The 18,447-nt window shown below is 36.6% G+C and overlaps 1 protein-coding gene across 2 annotated transcripts in view; it reads right to left on the bottom strand.

The window, feature by feature from the left end:
- Positions 1–3,077: 3,077 nt before the first annotated feature.
- LOC113496917 (protein artichoke-like) overlaps positions 3,078–18,447 on the bottom strand; it is an 81,637-nt gene continuing 66,267 nt past the window's right edge. For both annotated transcript variants that reach the window (XM_026876310.1, XM_026876309.1), the window contains exon 3: positions 3,078–5,815. In XM_026876310.1, coding sequence (XP_026732111.1) covers positions 4,060–5,787 — 1,728 coding nt within the window. In that variant the 5' untranslated portion in view covers positions 5,788–5,815 and the 3' untranslated portion in view covers positions 3,078–4,059. The remainder of the gene's footprint in view (positions 5,816–18,447) is intronic.

Below are 18,447 nucleotides of genomic sequence, written 5' to 3'. Positions count from 1 at the left end.
CTTGAATTGTGTTATTGAATTTAAAGACTAAGCATTTAATTAATGTAAAATTTTATCAATGTGTGTTTAAGGCTTATCATTTCTGAATAAATACAAACAATCGGTTGAATTTATTTTAATTGTTGTAACTGTTAATGAAGCATAAAAATGAGTTTATTGCTACACCAATTCAACGTAGGTAAACCTAAAGAACAAAATTTGAACACCCTAACTGTAGATTACAAAATCTAACATCTTATAATTCTAAATATCATACACCTTCCCAAAGACGAAAATGAAACAAAAACCTATCACCGAAAAGAAATTCACTCAAATTTTTACTCAACAAATCGATGTCGTTCCGCATTCATTTAGTTGCGTTGTCTGAATATCCCCATACCCATTTAATGTCCAATTGATAGGTAATTGTGCATGATAAAAAGGCGTTCGATGGCATTTTTCCGCACCCCATGTTGAACGTCAAATGACTGTCACACACGGATACTGACCAAAATGACTTTATCATAATCAACTTGTTGCCAATGGGATGACTACCGAAATTCATTTGCGAATATTTAATATTCTTTTATGGTTAAACGTTGAGGGGTAATTATAATTTTAAGTTTTATTTTGGTTACTACGATTTTGATTGGTTTATACTTTTTGGTACTTAATTGCTAATTTTTACATTTGATGTAGGTCGTGCGTGCTTTCTTTAATAAGTTATGTTCATCAATAACAATTTGAGGAGTGCCCACTTCTATGCAAGGTATTCCGATTGATGTAGTAGTGTCTTGAAAGTCTGGAACTATACGGAATACATAAATGATGTATGTGATATATGTGATTAATTATCAAAGTTTTGCCTCATAAATTTTAATACTGTGGATGGGTTATAAAATTTTGTAAACGTATCAAGAATAAAGCTCATCTTGCTTGACAGGCGGACAGCTGAACAGGTTACATTACGGTTATGTCAATCTGCAGTACGAGTCTACGACTTTTGAGATAAAACACTTTTTTTATACGAGTTTACCAAACTTTTTGTTCTGGAATGGATTCGATTAATTTTATCTTTCTTGCAGAGCTGTTAGTTGAAGTTTTATTTCCAATGTTTTACGACTCCGATGTACATAAATTAGCTTTTACTTACGTATTTTAATTGGCTAATTAATACAGTAATAAAATTTGTCTATTTACATAGTTCAATTTACATTCGGTTGTGATGGACAAATATTTGTCCCAAAGGACGTGGTTTTGCTGATAAACAATGCAGTTTAAATAGTGTTATAAATACTATACTGTTCTAAAGTTAAACTTGAGTTTTGAACTAACAATTCAGTTTCATTCAATTCTTTGACAAAAATGTTTTGAAAAGTCAAAAAGATTTTGACTTATTTCACTTAATTTAGACAAGAATGACATTTTTTATTTTCTTGTATTTCTTATACTTATGACAGCATTTAATTCAACTCTTATTAAAATATTGTATTCATATATTGAAAAACTCTTCTGTTTTTGCTTAATATGATCATTCAACAGCAATAAGCTTCAGCTACAAGTTAAATTTATTGTTTGGTGAACATAAACGTACGCAAAATATTCGGACATAAATTGCATAGGCACGTTTTATAACTTCACCTTAACAATTGTTTACGTAGGTCAGGCCTTTGCAATGATATTCAGGTCATAGTGAGCACGGCTGGCCGCCGAGTGCAGCCCACTTGCCCTTTGCTCTTTTGACAAGCACACATTCAATGAGAGTTGGAAAAAAAACTGAATTAAGATTGCATGAATTTATAGTACTGCAGTTTAATTAATATTTTTGTGAGTTTATTACTACTGAAGGTCTATAATACTTACTCAAATTTTGGTGTTATTTTTTATACTTACGTGTCTAAGGAAGGAATGATGATTACAACAATCCGGAGAAAATTTAATTCAAATCTGAATGTGTGGATTGATCGTAGTGCTTATAGAGTGCCTATTTATATGACCTACCTTTATTTAGAATTATGTTTGCAACAGGGTTCAACCTTTTATCTTTTTTTTTCATATTTTATGATACTTCATCTGTATTCACTGTTTTAACTCTTTAGGTAGCATATTAATCACTAAACAACGAAGCAACTTTCTTCATTTTTTTATATAATACAAAAATCTATTAACGAAATTACTGTATCAGATTTTGAGGCTATGAAAACTATGTGTAATCCCATCGTAAAATTAAGATAGACATTGATGTAATAACTACAAAACCAATTCTCCAATAATTGGACATAATATAAGTAGGCAGAAACACATGTATCTGCGCTGAAATTTTTATTTCCCCATCGTTATGAATTGCCTCTCAATAATTAATTGGAATGAGCGTTCCTGTAAGTGGTGACTTCAATTAAAATGCAATTTATATTTTTAATTGTTTATTTGTCGTTTGTTTTAATGCATTATATATTTAAATAAGTTCCATAACAAAATGTTTTTTCTTTAAGGAGTATGTATAAATAGCCTTATACTACTATATGACTGTATGTACCGACTGAATAGGTTACTGGTTGGTTATGAAGCAGATATACCTTTATGAAATTCGTATTAGATATTCTTTATTATGTATGTATATATAAAAATTATTACAATTGCAGCGATTACTTCAGCTAGAATTTTCAAATTGTGGGCTCTAAAAGCTTTTTGTGGATGATGTTAAGAAATACGAAAGACACAGTCACATCTCTCCTTTGAACTCAGTAAGGTTGAAAATTCAACTGATACATGATCGAAAACCGAAGCGATGCGATTTACTGTAAATAGCACTTTACTCCGTTAGGGTTAATGCACAATTTTGGATAAAGCAAAAGCTTTGAGATTCTAACGCTTAGTAAATGAAACGCTTCGTTCGGTTTTCGTGTTTAAGTAGAACGTTATTTCCAAATTCCATCAAAGACTAGATAAGAAAATCGTTAGTGAAATTCGGGAATAACAAAATTTTAATTCATGAATATTTGTGTGGTACAAATTAATTCAGAAAAACAATATTTTCAAGTCATCACATTGGCACCAAACAAAAAATATGTATCAATGTACATCCAGCCAGTATTAAAAATAACAACCTTATTAATTAAAAGAAAAACACAAATTCAAATTGAAAAAAGGAACAAGTTTTAATTGGAAAAAGAACTCCAATTACATTCTTTTAAATAATTAAACTCTTCTTACACGTTTGCGCAACACTTTCTAATTTGTATGCGAAATAGCCGCGTCAAACCCAAGCCATTCAGTTTTCTTAACAAAGTCGTGAACAAAAAACTTCCAGAACCCACATTCACGTATTCACTAAGTACAAAAATATTAATTTCAGAATATCTATTAACAGAATAATTAATTAATTTCCATCGAAATCATTCTGTTAAGCCAATAAAACTGTATTTTGTACCCCTTACCATCAGAGCAACTGGTTTATTGTATAATCTATTTATTTATGTAGATAGGTAATCAATGTTCTTAGCATTTACTGTCAAAAAGTTTCATTCTAAATACAACTAATAAGTATACTATAACAATGTACCGAATTAAATTAACGACATAACATTTCAAATTATTCTATATTGCTCATATTTGTACAAAGTTTTCATCAAGTATTGGTGTTTCAATTCTGAAAAATATATAATGTATACTATATTATTATTACACATGAATATAATATTCATTTTAATATTGAACATCTTAGAGAATTTTACAAAGCACTTAACAATATTCGCGTACCCATATAATTGAGGAACTAGTAAATAAAACAACTGAAAGTCGACACTACTACAGGTGATGTGACAATCAATATAGGTATTAACATGACTAAATGAGTAAGTACAAAATGGAGAATTTCTATAATAATGTCTTTATCAGCACTGATTAATATATTTACACGTCTATATACAAAGCTATCACATATTACATTTTATTCATATCACTATATACATTATTGCAAATTCAATGTTTCTCGTCGTTTTGTCGACAGTACCCAACATCGTTCGTATAACGTAGCAAAGAAAATATACCCTTGATATTGTCCTTTGCACACAACTTATGTTAGACGTACACTATGTGTGGTTTCTCTGGCGTTCTGTGATGAGGGATCGTCTCGTAGGCGAACTGCTGGTAAATGTGCTCCTCACTGTCTTCCTGGTAGTAAGGATTTTTGTCCACACTATGCCAAGGAGGATTTAACGAGTGAAAGTTATTACTCACAGAAGACCCGATCATTAGATACCGGTCTACGTCTCTTTTGTTCTCTTGCTCTCTACCTCGAGTTGAATAACCTAATCCATTTCCTAATTTTGACACATCACCGTTCAACATGACACTAGTCATAACTTGTTTTGACTTATCCCCTTTGCACTTCTTTAGAGGTCCCATGAAGTATAAAACACCACCCACTACGCTTATAACGATACTCACAGTCAGCACCACAACCGCAACTATCACCCATCCACTCGAGCACCCAAATTCCGATTCGGGAATCTGTATAAAGAGCACACCCTTCAAATGTGCTGGAGCTGCACACTTGACGTCCTCGTAGTCTATTTTTAGAATGGAACTCAAGTTCCCGGACTTTCTACTGCTTATTTCACTTTCTCTTCCGAGTTTCCAAAGCCACAATATCGAACAATTGCAAACAAATGGATTTCCCGAAATCTCAAGTTCCTGTAATCTGTCGATTGGAAAGTGTGACGCTTCTAGAGCCACAAGTGCATTGTTCCTCATATAAATGTGTGTCAGCTTGGGATTGCCATGGAACAGTCTAGGAGGAACATCTCCAACTTTGACGTTTTCATTCATCCATATTTTTTGCAGATTTATGTTGTCAACGAAAGCTCTTGAGTCAATTCTTTCTAATTCATACAGTCTGCTCAAGTGTAAATGCTTTAAATGGAATAAACTTTGGAACGAAAGTGCTGTCACATTTTGGAAAAAGTTTCCACTCAGGTACAGATGAGACAAATTAGATAGTTTAGACAAGGCCGACGTTGGGATGGAAGTCATGTTGTTATCGCTTAGATCCAGATGCCGCAGTGAGGGTAAATTGTGGAAACCTAATTGGTCGACACTCTCAATCAAATTATTATTTAAATCTAAATGTCTCAACTCTTGTAGATACGGTATACCCTGCTTCGTTACTTGCTCTATTAGGTTTTCCGACAGGTCTAAAACTTCCAAGTGTATAATAAATGCAAGATTGTTTGACGGTATATCCAATATTGAGTTATTTTTCAGCGATAGCATTTTCAGTGATGACAGAGGTTTGAATGTCTCAGGCTCAAACTTCACAAGTTTATTGTTTGACAAATCAAGTCTTTCCAATGCAGACAAATCTTTAAATGTCTGGACGTGTATATTTGTTATTTCATTGTCTGCTAAATTTAAGTCAACCAGGTTTTTAAGTCCAATAAAAGTGTCCTTATCTAAGCGCTTAAGAAAATTGTGGCTTAAGTTAAGATGTGTCATTTCCATGTTATTTTCGAAATTTTTACTACCTAAATCTACAATTTTGTTGTAGGAGATATCGAGGATAGTGAGCTGAGTATAGAAGCCGAAGGTGTAGAGAAGGTTGTCGATGGAGTTGTGAGTAAGATTGATGTGCGTGGCTTCTGGGTTGAGCTGAATTGGGACGATCTCGAGACTGGCGTTGGCGCAGGAGGCAGCGCGTAGTGCGTCGTCGCACGCGCATCGCGCTGGACAGAGAGTGCGTGCAGACGCACCCCACGCCCATGCCACCACTACCACCCACCAGCGCCACTTCGCTACGCAGAAGCCCATAACATCTCATGTATACGCCACAGGGAATCTGTAACAATAAATAAAAGACATTTAAAATACACCGTAAATATAAATTATAGTTGTAATTTATTTACTCAATTTAAGAGCAAAATATATTTCGTCATTCTCGATATCTTTGTATAACATAAATAAAAAGTAAATCTCATTGCTATACACGTAATCTCGGTTGTTTTTCGCGAAATTTATTATCATCATAAAATCGGGCTCCCTCTAGATGCATCCCCGTAGACCACCACGGGAAGAGTAAAAATATACAACATTATCATAATACAAAATCTTAATATAATTTCTCGAAAACTGCAGATAACAAATGTGCCTCTCCGCAATTTGTGTGGGGGAGTGGAATTGTTTGATCCAAATTAGGCCGTGCCGCGCCGCCGGCGGAATGGTGGCTTCGCTACGAAAACTTTTTATTATCCTGCTACGCCATCGCCAACTGTCCGGTGTTCTATTTGAACATATTGTTCGGACGCTATTTACGTCGTTGATTTGTTATTCAATATAGCATTATGAGAACGACTTGTCATTTGGGCCGCGGGCGGCGGGCGGCGATGCGGCCGCACGTGCCAGAGGGTTAATGCGTTTCACGCCGCGTGGCCACTAGCGCACACCCGGCGAGCTCGCAAGCCATATTGCGCACCTTTATTTATCGTCCCGCATTTTCCCGCAAGACGAATGTTCTCCGTAAACGGCAAACTAGCGGGCAGCATTCGTGCCGCTAATCCTCCGTCGCTCCAGCACTTTCTCAACAATACCGCCCAAAATGCTCGGCGATTTAACAAAGGAGCTTTCGGTAGGTACTTTAAATTAAATGTTCGGCTTTACAATTCGACGGAATGTATAATGAATAGCACCGTAACATCTGTTAACGAAGGCGAACGATCTAGAAAGTTTTCACGCGCGGGAATAACTAATTGCGAAGGTTGGAATTCAATTTATGGTTTCTAGTGCGCCTCCCGAGAGATCACGCCATGCTGAAGTATTAATAATGCAAAACAGTGTCACGGAAAGTTTTCGATTCCAAATGCAAATTGAATTAGGAAACAAAGTTGTGAGTGTTGAACTTTCGCTTTGTCATCATCGGCTGTATTACGATTAACATCCATTTTATTATGTAATTAACATGATAATCCAACTTTGCTTAACAAAACGCATATTTATGGCGAATCGTTTTCACAGCACTCAAAGCAAATAGGTGCTTATTTCATATATCACACAAAGATATCCAGCTTAAGTAAGCATAGTTGCACCATTACAATACAGTTTGAATGCATTGGCTGCTATCATTGTAGACGAAACTATCCAAACATTATCAGAGCTCCACAAAGGATAGGATAAACAGGCGACACCCGATGGAATTCCGCATATGGTTCGCTTTGTTCCATGGGATAGGTAGCACGAATAGTGGCGAGTCCTTATAAAGATGCGAGAAAACGGCATCTAGCTCACCCCCAGAAACTCGATATCGTCCGATGCGAATGGATTACGCCGGCCCGCCTGAATTACAGAAACCATACGCAGTCTTGATACATTGAGGATCCCAGTATTAGGAGGGATTAATTCTGTTACATTCTAAATGTATTTGGCATCACGTCTGCGTAACATTGCATCTTAATGATTTCTACGATGGGTTCGATGATTAAATTTCTGTATAAGGGGGAGTTTCCGAAGAGATAGATAGATTTATTAAAGATTTTTTTATTCTTTTCACACTCTGTAGGTATGCTTACTGCTCAATTGATAATTGTGGCTACGTGATTTTTATTTAATTTCACTCGTAAATATTCATGCCATGGCTTTTTGGTAGATACAAGTGTATAGTCAGTACACAACGTTGGAGACCGCTTTTTAATATTCATACGGAGGTGGTCGCGGTTTGGCGCCCATGAAAAAACGCCGAGGGTACGGCACGCCCTCCATTTTCGAGCCTAAACTGCCCTGGCCGCTACTCTTTTGTCTTTTAATTTCCTGTCCGCTAGCATCGCTCCCATCGTGAATTTTGCTTTCGTGAGCTTCGTTAAGTTATATCGGCCTTTGTTGTTGCCTATTGAACTTTTCCATTACCGACGTTATCGATTGAAACCGCTAAATTCGTTGGAAAATTCTTGTCACAGTTATTGAGGACCTCCCCAAAAAAATAATGTGAACAGCGGCTCAATTCCCCGATTTCCTTTTATAAATCGAATATGTTTTTTAAGTTTTTGTTTTGTTTTCACTTTGTCGAAGCACTTAAAATGGAAATTAAATATTTCCTTATTGAAAAGTTTGAATGTTATTACATTTAAATGCGGGGTTTTAATAATTGTAACAGACTTTCTTTTGTTTTAGTCTGACTCCAAACAATAATTTCGAATGAAGTTTATCGAATTGCTCTCTTTTATGTAACTGAAATAAAATTCAATTAAATCTTTCGACGAGTGTATACTTAATTTTAAAAACTTTTCGAGTTCAATATATTCAATATTGAACTCGAAAAGTTGGATAATACTCTTGTTTTTATGATCAAGATAAGTAACATATTTTGGAATGATATTTCATCATTTCCTGTCCAAGTTCCGGACCCATGTTTAGTATTAGTTTCACATTTAGAGAATATTCACCCAGAAACCGCTTTTGTAAAGCGGTTACGGGCGTGGGGTGCTCGACCCGGCTGAACTGGCGAGCTTCCTAATTACACCATAACATCTAAACACCGTTTAGGCCGCGACGCTAAGGGAGGTCCGTAATTTATTATACAGTTTCCTTGCGCTCACGAAATTCAATATCAAGGGGTCTGAAATCTCCCGGAACATCATCGGCACCATTTAAATTATTATCAAAACTATCCGCTTACCTCGGCCTAATTGCGTCGACGAGCCAATCGGACTCATCGGACCGAACGGTCCCCACTAAAGTTATCATGGTGTTAATACAACTTGAGACGTTACTAACACAAAGGACGCTTTACGAGGGGAGCTGAGACAATAAAACCAGTGTAAAAGTCGGCTAACCGCTCCTCTCGCCCTCCCCGAGAAAATATCTTGGCCCTCTCCACTTTTATGAGTTGCTTAAGTCGTGCTCTGTCGTTTTTAAAATAGTCTCCCGGAGTTAAGTCGAAAACTTTTGTGCTCAACATATTGAAATAGAAGATGTTTCACTTTGAGCATATGCAGGGCTTTCGTAGTCTTTTTAGGAGTATATTGTCTTGCATGCGAGGGTTAGTTCTGCGTATACGTGTCCCGTTTGACGCTCGTAAGTAATAGTGTGAGTGGCGGGAGGCACTAACGGCCCTAATGAGAAAACTTGGCCGGCAGCTGAGGAGAATGCAGCCCGGTAGTTACCCACGGCGGGCCAATTTAAAGGTGCGTTTATACCAAACAAACAGGGAAAGTACATTAATTAATTAAATCTTTGCCGCCAAAGTGTAAAACGAGGCCAAAACACGAGTTCACTTGTTTTTGTCTTGTCCCATTTTTTGTACAAGAACGAGTTATTATTTGTAACTTGACTCTGACTAGTATTGCATTTAGTAAATAAAAATCTAGACATAAAATATTTTTGGTATATAAAATGGAAAGCTGGAACACTGGAAGTATCTTAACAGATTGAAATATAATGTTTCAGTAACATTTATGAACGTGTAAAGTCATATAGATCTAAACAACATTTGCCGCACTTAATCTTTAAAGATTTTAACTTAAACTTAATGAAATAAAACACAGTGTAATTTTAAAGTGTTTTCTTTGCTTTGCGAGTAAATAAATCTCCAGTTAATATATTCTCATTAACGGCTATTTAAATGAAAATCTCGCCAGTGCTGAGGGTGAAGTGTTGAAGGAAACTTTTAATTTGATCTCCGGAATTCAAACGTCCTTGACAGGAAAGTGCCAAAGTTAGCACGCTTTAGCGCACTCTAGTCTAGAGCCCTGTTCTAGAATCTACTCTACCTGTGCTCTACTAGCAGCTTTAAACATGAATAAAACTTAGTAAGAATCATTTTTTAACACTTAATGCGTTAAATAATTTGAATATTTTGAGGACTTTGAAGAGATTGACTTTTTTTTATTACGATTTATTTTTTATCTTTGTGTCACTATAAAAAGAACAAGTTAAAACTTAAACGCTCATTATGTTTCTATGCACAAATATTATGGACAACGTTAATATCATTATTACGTAATGCCATGTTAAAATTAGTTTGACACCAATATATCGATGATAACGAACAGGCGACCACCGAGCCACCAACACTATCCCGGCTAATCAAAGTTGCGCATCAATTTTATCACAGAGCCCTCGATATCAGCAAATACACGTTAACCACCCTGATTAGCAACGTGTTCGCGCCCTAATAGGCGCTAGCTAACAAATTTTAATATCACCGGCCGGCACACCTGCCGATAGTTGCACCCCGCCGCTATTGATTTTGCAATCATAGCCCCTTTCCAGCCACGCCACTTCCGTGTGATTATAACCAGATTTATTAATTTATGACCAGCAACACACTTCTGAACAATCCACCTCACAGGAAACGCATTAACAACATTCGCACACATCGACCATCTTTTTATGAAGCTCAAGTTTCCAACTGACTCCTAACTGAGATTTCCTGTCCTGTAAAAACTAGTCGCTACAACTTGGCTCGATGCGGATAAAAAGTGTGCTACGTCATTAAAAAACAAAATAAAATCACCTATGTGGAAAACGACTTCTCTGTGTTATGTCCTCCTATTACTTTAATGTTTAACGTTAACTAAAGAACAGGAGAAACGTCACGTCGTTACAATCACAATGCAGAATGTTGCCACAAAATATCGTTCCTTCAGATACGCCCCCCGCGACAACGCCGGCTTACAGTAAAGAATAAAAAAAGACTTTAGCGAACAAAACGTCTACACAATTCCATTTTCTCTTTCACCAACAGAGCGAGTCTTAGTGAATCAGGCTCCTGTATGGGCGCCTTTATAAACGCAATAATGAGGAGTGCTAAGGCGGTATTCAGGCGTGCGCCCTAACGAGAGGTGCCGATGAATCGCCCATGAGCCGAGCACAAAACTTGCCACTTGGGGCGGTAATGGCGAGCGGGCGACGGGAGCCGCACGCGCCTCGCCACCGCCTCGCCGCCGCCTCGACGCCTCGCCAAAGGGCTTTTAGCTAGCACCAACTTGCTTTCGCTTTGACTTTCATCACTAAGCGAGGATTAGGCGTGCTCCAGCGCGATTGGATGCGGCCCACGGGTGAATAGTCAACGAATTTAGGCCAAGCAACGGCGGTGCAAATTAAAAGTTTACTTGTTTACATTTAACTCTTTTTCAAAAAATAGTTGATTCGTGCCGGAAAAAGTGAAAAGTGAATCGAGTCGTGACATGATATAAATGTAATAGAATCGTTGCTAAAGAGAGTTTAATTCTAGTAAATGCAACGTGTTTTCACTACTTTCATTGAATGTGTAGCAATAAAGCTTGGCTTTACTCCCGAGAGCTTTCAAGAATAGAAGTTTGCATTTGTCGGCACAGGATTTCCACGGTGTTCGCCACAAGTCTGCGGATCGCGGTACACGTTTAGAAACTTCGACTTCAACTTCCGTGCAGACAGGAATAAAAAATAACAATCATGAATTGTTTGACTGTTATTAAAACTTTCTCCTTGAGAAAATGTACTCTATAATAAAATTAAAAGTTATCGCTCGTGGTATAAGTTAGATTTGGATGGACGTGGTTAAGAAGAGTTCCCTGATTTTTAAGGAGGGTTGCAAATGACGTGCTTTACTAGGAGATATCGAGCGGATCTTTCACTAAGCCCGCAAAATGGTCTCGGCCTAAATGAAGACGCGACGCGACGCTCATCTAAAGCATACTGCGAAATTAGTCAATCCTATCGCTGCCATCTTTAGCGCAGTCGGTGAGACTGAATAATGAAATAGCTCCTTGAGACAGTAGATACTCGGTATCGAGGCTGTGGGTCATTGGAACGCGATCGCGCGGCCGCAGCAACAGCGAGAATCCCAAGGATTTCGTGTGAGATATCTGGCGCCACTTTTAGGGTTATTAAGTGAAGTGGGTTTTAGGGAAATGAGTCGGCAAATAAATCTACTCACCCTTGGAATGGAAAAATAAGGAATGCCATGAAATAAATTAGACAGGTTCATACATTGTCTTCATTGGGGCGATGTGGGAGGAATCTCCGACAGATAAAAATCCGCGCTCGTACGGCCCGATTGCCAATAAGGAGAATGGAAGTGAAACAGTTATCGCTGATAAAACCGTTGTTCTTCGTATATTCGAATAGAAGCCGAAAGATAACATTGCGATTGTAAATAAAAATTGGATTTCTGATACAATGAAGCGCTGTACATCGAATTACATAGAATGTGGAGTGCACGCTACCGGCTACCGGCCGCTACCGGGAATTGTGTTAGTTATAATCTTTAGATTTGTGTACAATGTATAGCCATGATTACACAAAGATATTATTATTTTCTTGTGATTCCCTTGACATTGAGCCTTTTTAAAACCCATAATATTTGCTATAGTATTTATTATAAAACTTTGTATGTATGATATATTATAATCGTGTAGTCTATTTTATATCATACGTAATGTTGAATATGCAATTTGTCGTTTGATGCTCTCTAAAAATATTGTTCATTTCGCAGCAAACAATGATACTCTCAAAAAGCGTAATTACGAATCATGAAAACTGTGCCACATTTGTCGTACATTACAACCAAAGACAGAGTAATATTAAAAATTTGCTAAAAATATTTTGCCGAAAACTGTGAGCCGTATACCGCATATCATCCCCAATCTTCGTGCAAACTGACATATTCATTCCTTTCCTCTGGTTTTATTAAAGGCGAATACAAAACGCGGCGGCCTCGCCCGAGCGGGCACAAAGCCCGATGCACACCCAGGAGCTAAGCTTACCCGGGACTCCACAAGCGTAACTTGCAACAAAATCCCGCGTTCACGTTTCCATCCCGTATTGCAGCGCAGCGAGGCTCTCCTTTAACGTATTCCGCGTTGCAACCGAGACGCCGGGGTTAGGGCGCGCGGCGACGGTAATGCGTTTTATGAATGAATGAACGAATGAATGGGAGGATTTCACTTCCAACTAACCGTTGGTTTGAGCAAAAGCGCATCCGACGCACCGGTAAGATTTTTACGGCTTTGACTGGGGCTTCCGCGTTTGGTGCGCTACGATAAATTCTGTATAGTTTTGCCGTAATGTCGTCGCCCGGAAAATCGACATAAGACAAATATTAGCTCAATTTCATACTCGGCGTGTCGCAGTAACGCTGCAGTTTATTACAGTGCATACAGTTTTGAGCGAGAGAATACGGCACTTGAGTAGATACGGCATAAAGAGGACGAGGTGATTTAGTGAGCATGTCTTGAGGACGGCATTCTTGGCTCAGATGACACGCGCACATAAATTTCGCCAACCCTTTACAACGCGTCACTCAGAATTGACAATAGTAATAAAACCCGCTTGTACAATGAGTTCTTCAACGTTATCGCTCACTTAATCTAGAAGGGTCACATATTTGCTTTCGGTCAATAATTATGACTTCAAATGACAACTGTCATCATAATTCGTGACGTTACTTTAGGGCATTGTAACCAGTATTTGTAGCCAAGATAAATATTTGATATAAAATGTTCCAATATGTAAAAAATACATAATCAGTTTCGTTCATTTAAGAGTCGCCAATTGCCGATAACGATTTTCGAAACATCACTTGGCAAAGGACGCAACACTCTGACATCATCCCCTTCACGTAGGTACCTATCATATGTATATCTATAATAGATTAAAAGAAGTGTGAACCCTAATCATTGAGGCGAATGTAGTCCAGGCTAGGTATTTATTAATGAATGCGCCTGCAAACGGTAGTCGACACTCAAAGGACAGATGATTCGATTAATTCAATTTTCCGTTTGGACGCTTTGATTGCGACTGCAACAAGACCGAAACCGTTTTCTATCAAGCCACTTTGATTGTGTATCTGTGTAAGGTGACAAATTTAAATGATTGTATTTTTATATCAGTTTTATTTATTATTTAATTTTAAAGTAAATTTAATCCTTGCATTTATTTTGTTATCATCGATTACTTAAAAGCTATTGCTGCAAATTCCCGAATTTCCCACAGCTGGGAAAAGACTTGCCACTCATCTTCCACTTATAACTATCAAGAGAGCCGCGACATATATTACGACAAAATAATGATCATTTACATTTTAGTTGTTTCGCGAAGTCAATAAAACAAATGATCTTCTTCTCTCCATCGGCCCGTCAAAATTAAACAATACGTTTAAGATCCAGACAGAACAAAATATTCTTGGCACTCAAAAATTAGATTCGTATTCATGGAATGGCTATCTGCATATGCAGTAAAGAACAATATGTTATTGTTATTGCCTGACTAACAGGCGGAGCATTTAACTTTAAAATGCAATATAATTTTATGTTACATTCGCTCGTTAAATTCAGCTCAAAGGTTTCTTGGGAAATGAAAGAAAGGCGATATAAATTATATATCTATATTGTATTGCTCTTTATGTATGCCGACCATACGACTTTTACCACATCGGATTACGAAAATCGACCGTATTACATTTACATAAAATGCTTTTTAGTTTGTTACACGACAGAGCAGTGGATTATACATATTTTGTTATGTGTGTTTATTAAATATGTATGTATTTACTTCCTGAATATTGCAAGGGACTTAGTTCGCCATAGGCTTATCTCCAGGCTGACTGTTGAGGGTTTAGTTATTAATATTCGGATGAACAGCGCATACAATGCAAGATGAATTATTTGGAAATACGTTTGTTATGAGTACGTAAAATCATTACAATGTAGATAGTCCGGAATGAGGATTGTAAATAGAAGGTTTATTCAACGCATTCTTAAAAATGAAACCATAAAAATGTTCTAAGTATTTTGTAAAAAGAACAAGTTGTCGATTTCTATGAAAAATTCTAACAAGGTATCTAAATTCCTAAGTCGCGCATGCGTCCTGCAAGTGGTGATTATAAAAAACAGTTACTGCGCAAGCACATACACCGTTACTAGGGCTGACATTACATTTTATCGGAGGTTAAAGCATAAAATTGTTAGTTGATAGATTATATTACCTTAATTAACTGACATTGGCTTTATAAGAAGCTCCAAGGCTTAATTGATAAACTTCATTTGAGAAAAAAGTTTCGACGGAAGAGGCTAATACTGTATGGAGTTCTGTTTATATTTGTATGTAGCTGCTACGATAATGAATAAAAAACATGAGTTTAATAAATAAAAATTGTAAAAAAAAATCCTGGTTGAAAAAACCAGCTATAACATTACTTACAGTAACATAAAAAAACAAACAAGGAAACGAAATCTAACAAGAAACGGATAGCGATTTAAAACTTCAAGAACACAGCGGATATAATATTTTAGTATTAGTGCCAATAACTCACGATCGGTGGCAGCCCTACGGCAACACTGTAGGCCATTTTACAACCAGTCCATGACAGCTGCTTCCCTTCCATTTAGCCGGTGAGAGACGAGCAAAATGTAACGAATGTTGACATCCAAACAAAACTGTGTATTGAGAAATGTAGAGCTGTGGAAATACTGGTAACGTTATGAGTGTGTTTTGTTTCTGATGTTCTGACCTATTTGCTAAATATTTGAAGCGACTCCCGGATTAATGAATTTCGTCCTAGTGTGTCGAGTTTTAAAGACTTTTTTACGTTGGATGCAGTTAAAAATTATGCATGTCAATATCGTATAGGTAAAATGTTGTAACAACATTTTTTTATGTTTAGAGAGAGCAGAAAAACCACAAGTTCAAAAGTCTAACATAGAGTTGTAACAGTAGCAATTAAAATAACAACCCATTTAACAAAATCGTTACGACATACTAAAATTTTAAACTCCACATTCAGCCGTCTATGGCTTCGTGGAAGTCTGTAGTCAGATTAAATCGTTCACCAAAATTTTTATTCAGACGACAAAACAAAAAATAAATGTAACTGCACCAAGAGCATTTCCGACGCTCTCAAAAAGAATTCTCAGAACGATATTTGGAAGCTTTCGTATCATTTAAGTATAATAAAGCTGAATATTAGTCGAATTTGAATATGATATCAATATTTTAAATACATTATTAATGTTACACTCAAAGACACTAATGATCAGATAAAGATATAAGACATTTTTAAGTCGTAAACTAACCGTCACCTCCCAACCTTTGCCCATAATATTAATAAACAAACTTTATTATATTTATATTGAGATAATTCAAAGTTTACTGTTGTCGCTAACAAGGTTACGTGACTTTGTGCAGTAAAAGTTTACAAAACGACCGGTGTCGGTTCACGTGTGAAATCGAAACTCGGTTCCCATGATACGATATTAAACGTCAAAACTACATGCATAGGCGATACAAACGGTCTCCCACGAAATATGGCCTACCTCAGTGGCGGCTGGACGTTACTAGACGGTAACTATACCTACGTACAATGTTATACGACACGGTTGTGTATCCAATATCGCTGTGACCGACTCGCGTACTCAAAAATGTAGATTGACGTCGGCTTATGGACCGTGAAACCGCGGTTTTTCGGTCCGTGTGAAGATACCACCGAAAATAGTGAACGTAAAAAAGTTATAAACAACCAGCTCGAAACGCGACGCTTAACGCTCAGTACTTTTAGTTCAAAATGACAAGTTTTCATACAAAAGTTTAGCAAGTTTTAATTGAATAGAAAATATGAAAGACTCGGTAAACTAATTAATTTTTTAAGTACTTACCGACTATAAAAGTGATTGGAGTCATTTTAAAATCGAAGTGTTCCAAGCTAAACATGTTTAAATACCCTTAATTAAAAACTTTAGCGCAGGAAATGAATCGAGGGAAATTTCTTTTAACAACTCGTGTTTTACGAAGAAATTCCTTTTCTGAGTAAAAGAAAATTTCAAGCAAAAAGACTTCTCCTCCTTTGCATGAATAAACGACCAATAAAAGCGTCTTTAACTTTATGATGTACTAATTGTTTATAAACCTGTACTTGTTTAATACTGAGACAATAAATCCAAGTCTCATAAACCGTTAATACCTTACTTCATTTCCGTAGACCATATTCAATTTACTGTCCACAAAGAAAACAACAACGTCTAACAAATAAAATATTTACAAAGGGCAACTCAACTCCGCAGTCAACTTACTTCATAATTTATAACGAACAGAATCTCTAAAGAACAAACTTCAAACATTGTCACCTAAATAAAATATCCAAAAACAGTAAACTAACCCAATCTTGTGGTAACAAACCACGGCCGAGTTCCGTTCGGTATCAAATGAAGATAAACGAAATTCAAAAAGTTCTCATAGTCTCGCTCCGTTGCCTACGAATATAACGTCTTCAAAACTTCCATAATTATTTTTCAACAACCAATACAGCAATTATACAATTCGACACGTTCCCTGTGATTTGATCTTATATATTACGAGCAGTAAAAACTATTACAAATTCTTTATAATCGATAAAAAAAAAACGTTCGGTTCCCATTCGAATTGGCGTGAAGGGAAAACAAAAATGTATTCGATAACCGATATTTAATCGGTAAATTGCATTCGATTCACTCGTTATTTATGAGTATGTGCACTAGTAGTAATATAAAGTATGTTTCTATCGAACGGCCATTGCGAATTGTATCGATTTTTTTATCTTTATACTACCTGGTTATAAAAATATGAATGAGAATCGTTGTGACTGCTTTGACCTAATTAAAGGGGATCAAAGGATGTGGGTCATGTGATATCCTAGTCATTGGATATAGACAGGGAGTGTGAACCTAATCTCGACAGTAGCTCCTGGTTGCGTTTGACAGATAGTATTAGTGCAAGAGACAATGGAATTAACATTATATTTCACTGTTATATCCATCATCTATTAGGTTTTATGTTTTAATATAAAACTTTGACTTTTCTTCTAATAATTTTACATAGAATAACATAGCCTCTTTAACATCGTGCATTTTTTACCGCTATACAGTTTTTACCAAAATTTTCTGCCTGTACTAAAACAAAACAAATCAAACCCAGGACGATTATGTTAATCGTTGTAACGTCTCACGCTGTCTCTATCACTCTAATGCATAAAGTAGCGACGAAAACGTACAAGAACATCCCAAAGTTGTACCCCAGTTATAAGTCCCATATCTCAGTCTAAACTTATTTAGGTGTAAATTTACAGTACTTACGTGCTATGAATACATCACAATTCCTTCACAGACCAGTCATCTAAACTGTATATAACATAAAACACATTCCCTCAGTCATCCCTATTCGAATTCACGAAGGCTTCGTATTTGTAATTCAACACGGACCCCGGCAGTCCGTATTGTTTCACCCGGTACTACTTAAGGCGAAGCTCAGTTCAGCTGAACGTTTATTGATAATCACAATAGACATTCATGGGTTAAGTCGGTAGTTACGAATTAATTTGAGGAGCCTTAAATGTTTGTTGATCGGTCCGTTTAGATGCGCTTTTGTTATCTGTTATCGGTCAATGAGTGTTCAAACTAGGCGACAATTTCGATTCATTTTGGTTTGTTCCATATTATTATTCAATCAGTAGGTATTACGTATTGCAGTTTT

Source organism: Trichoplusia ni, chromosome 8 (assembly GCF_003590095.1).
Source record: "Trichoplusia ni isolate ovarian cell line Hi5 chromosome 8, tn1, whole genome shotgun sequence".
Classification (NCBI taxonomy): domain Eukaryota; kingdom Metazoa; phylum Arthropoda; class Insecta; order Lepidoptera; family Noctuidae; genus Trichoplusia; species Trichoplusia ni.
This window is presented reverse-complemented; position numbering and strand designations above follow the sequence as displayed.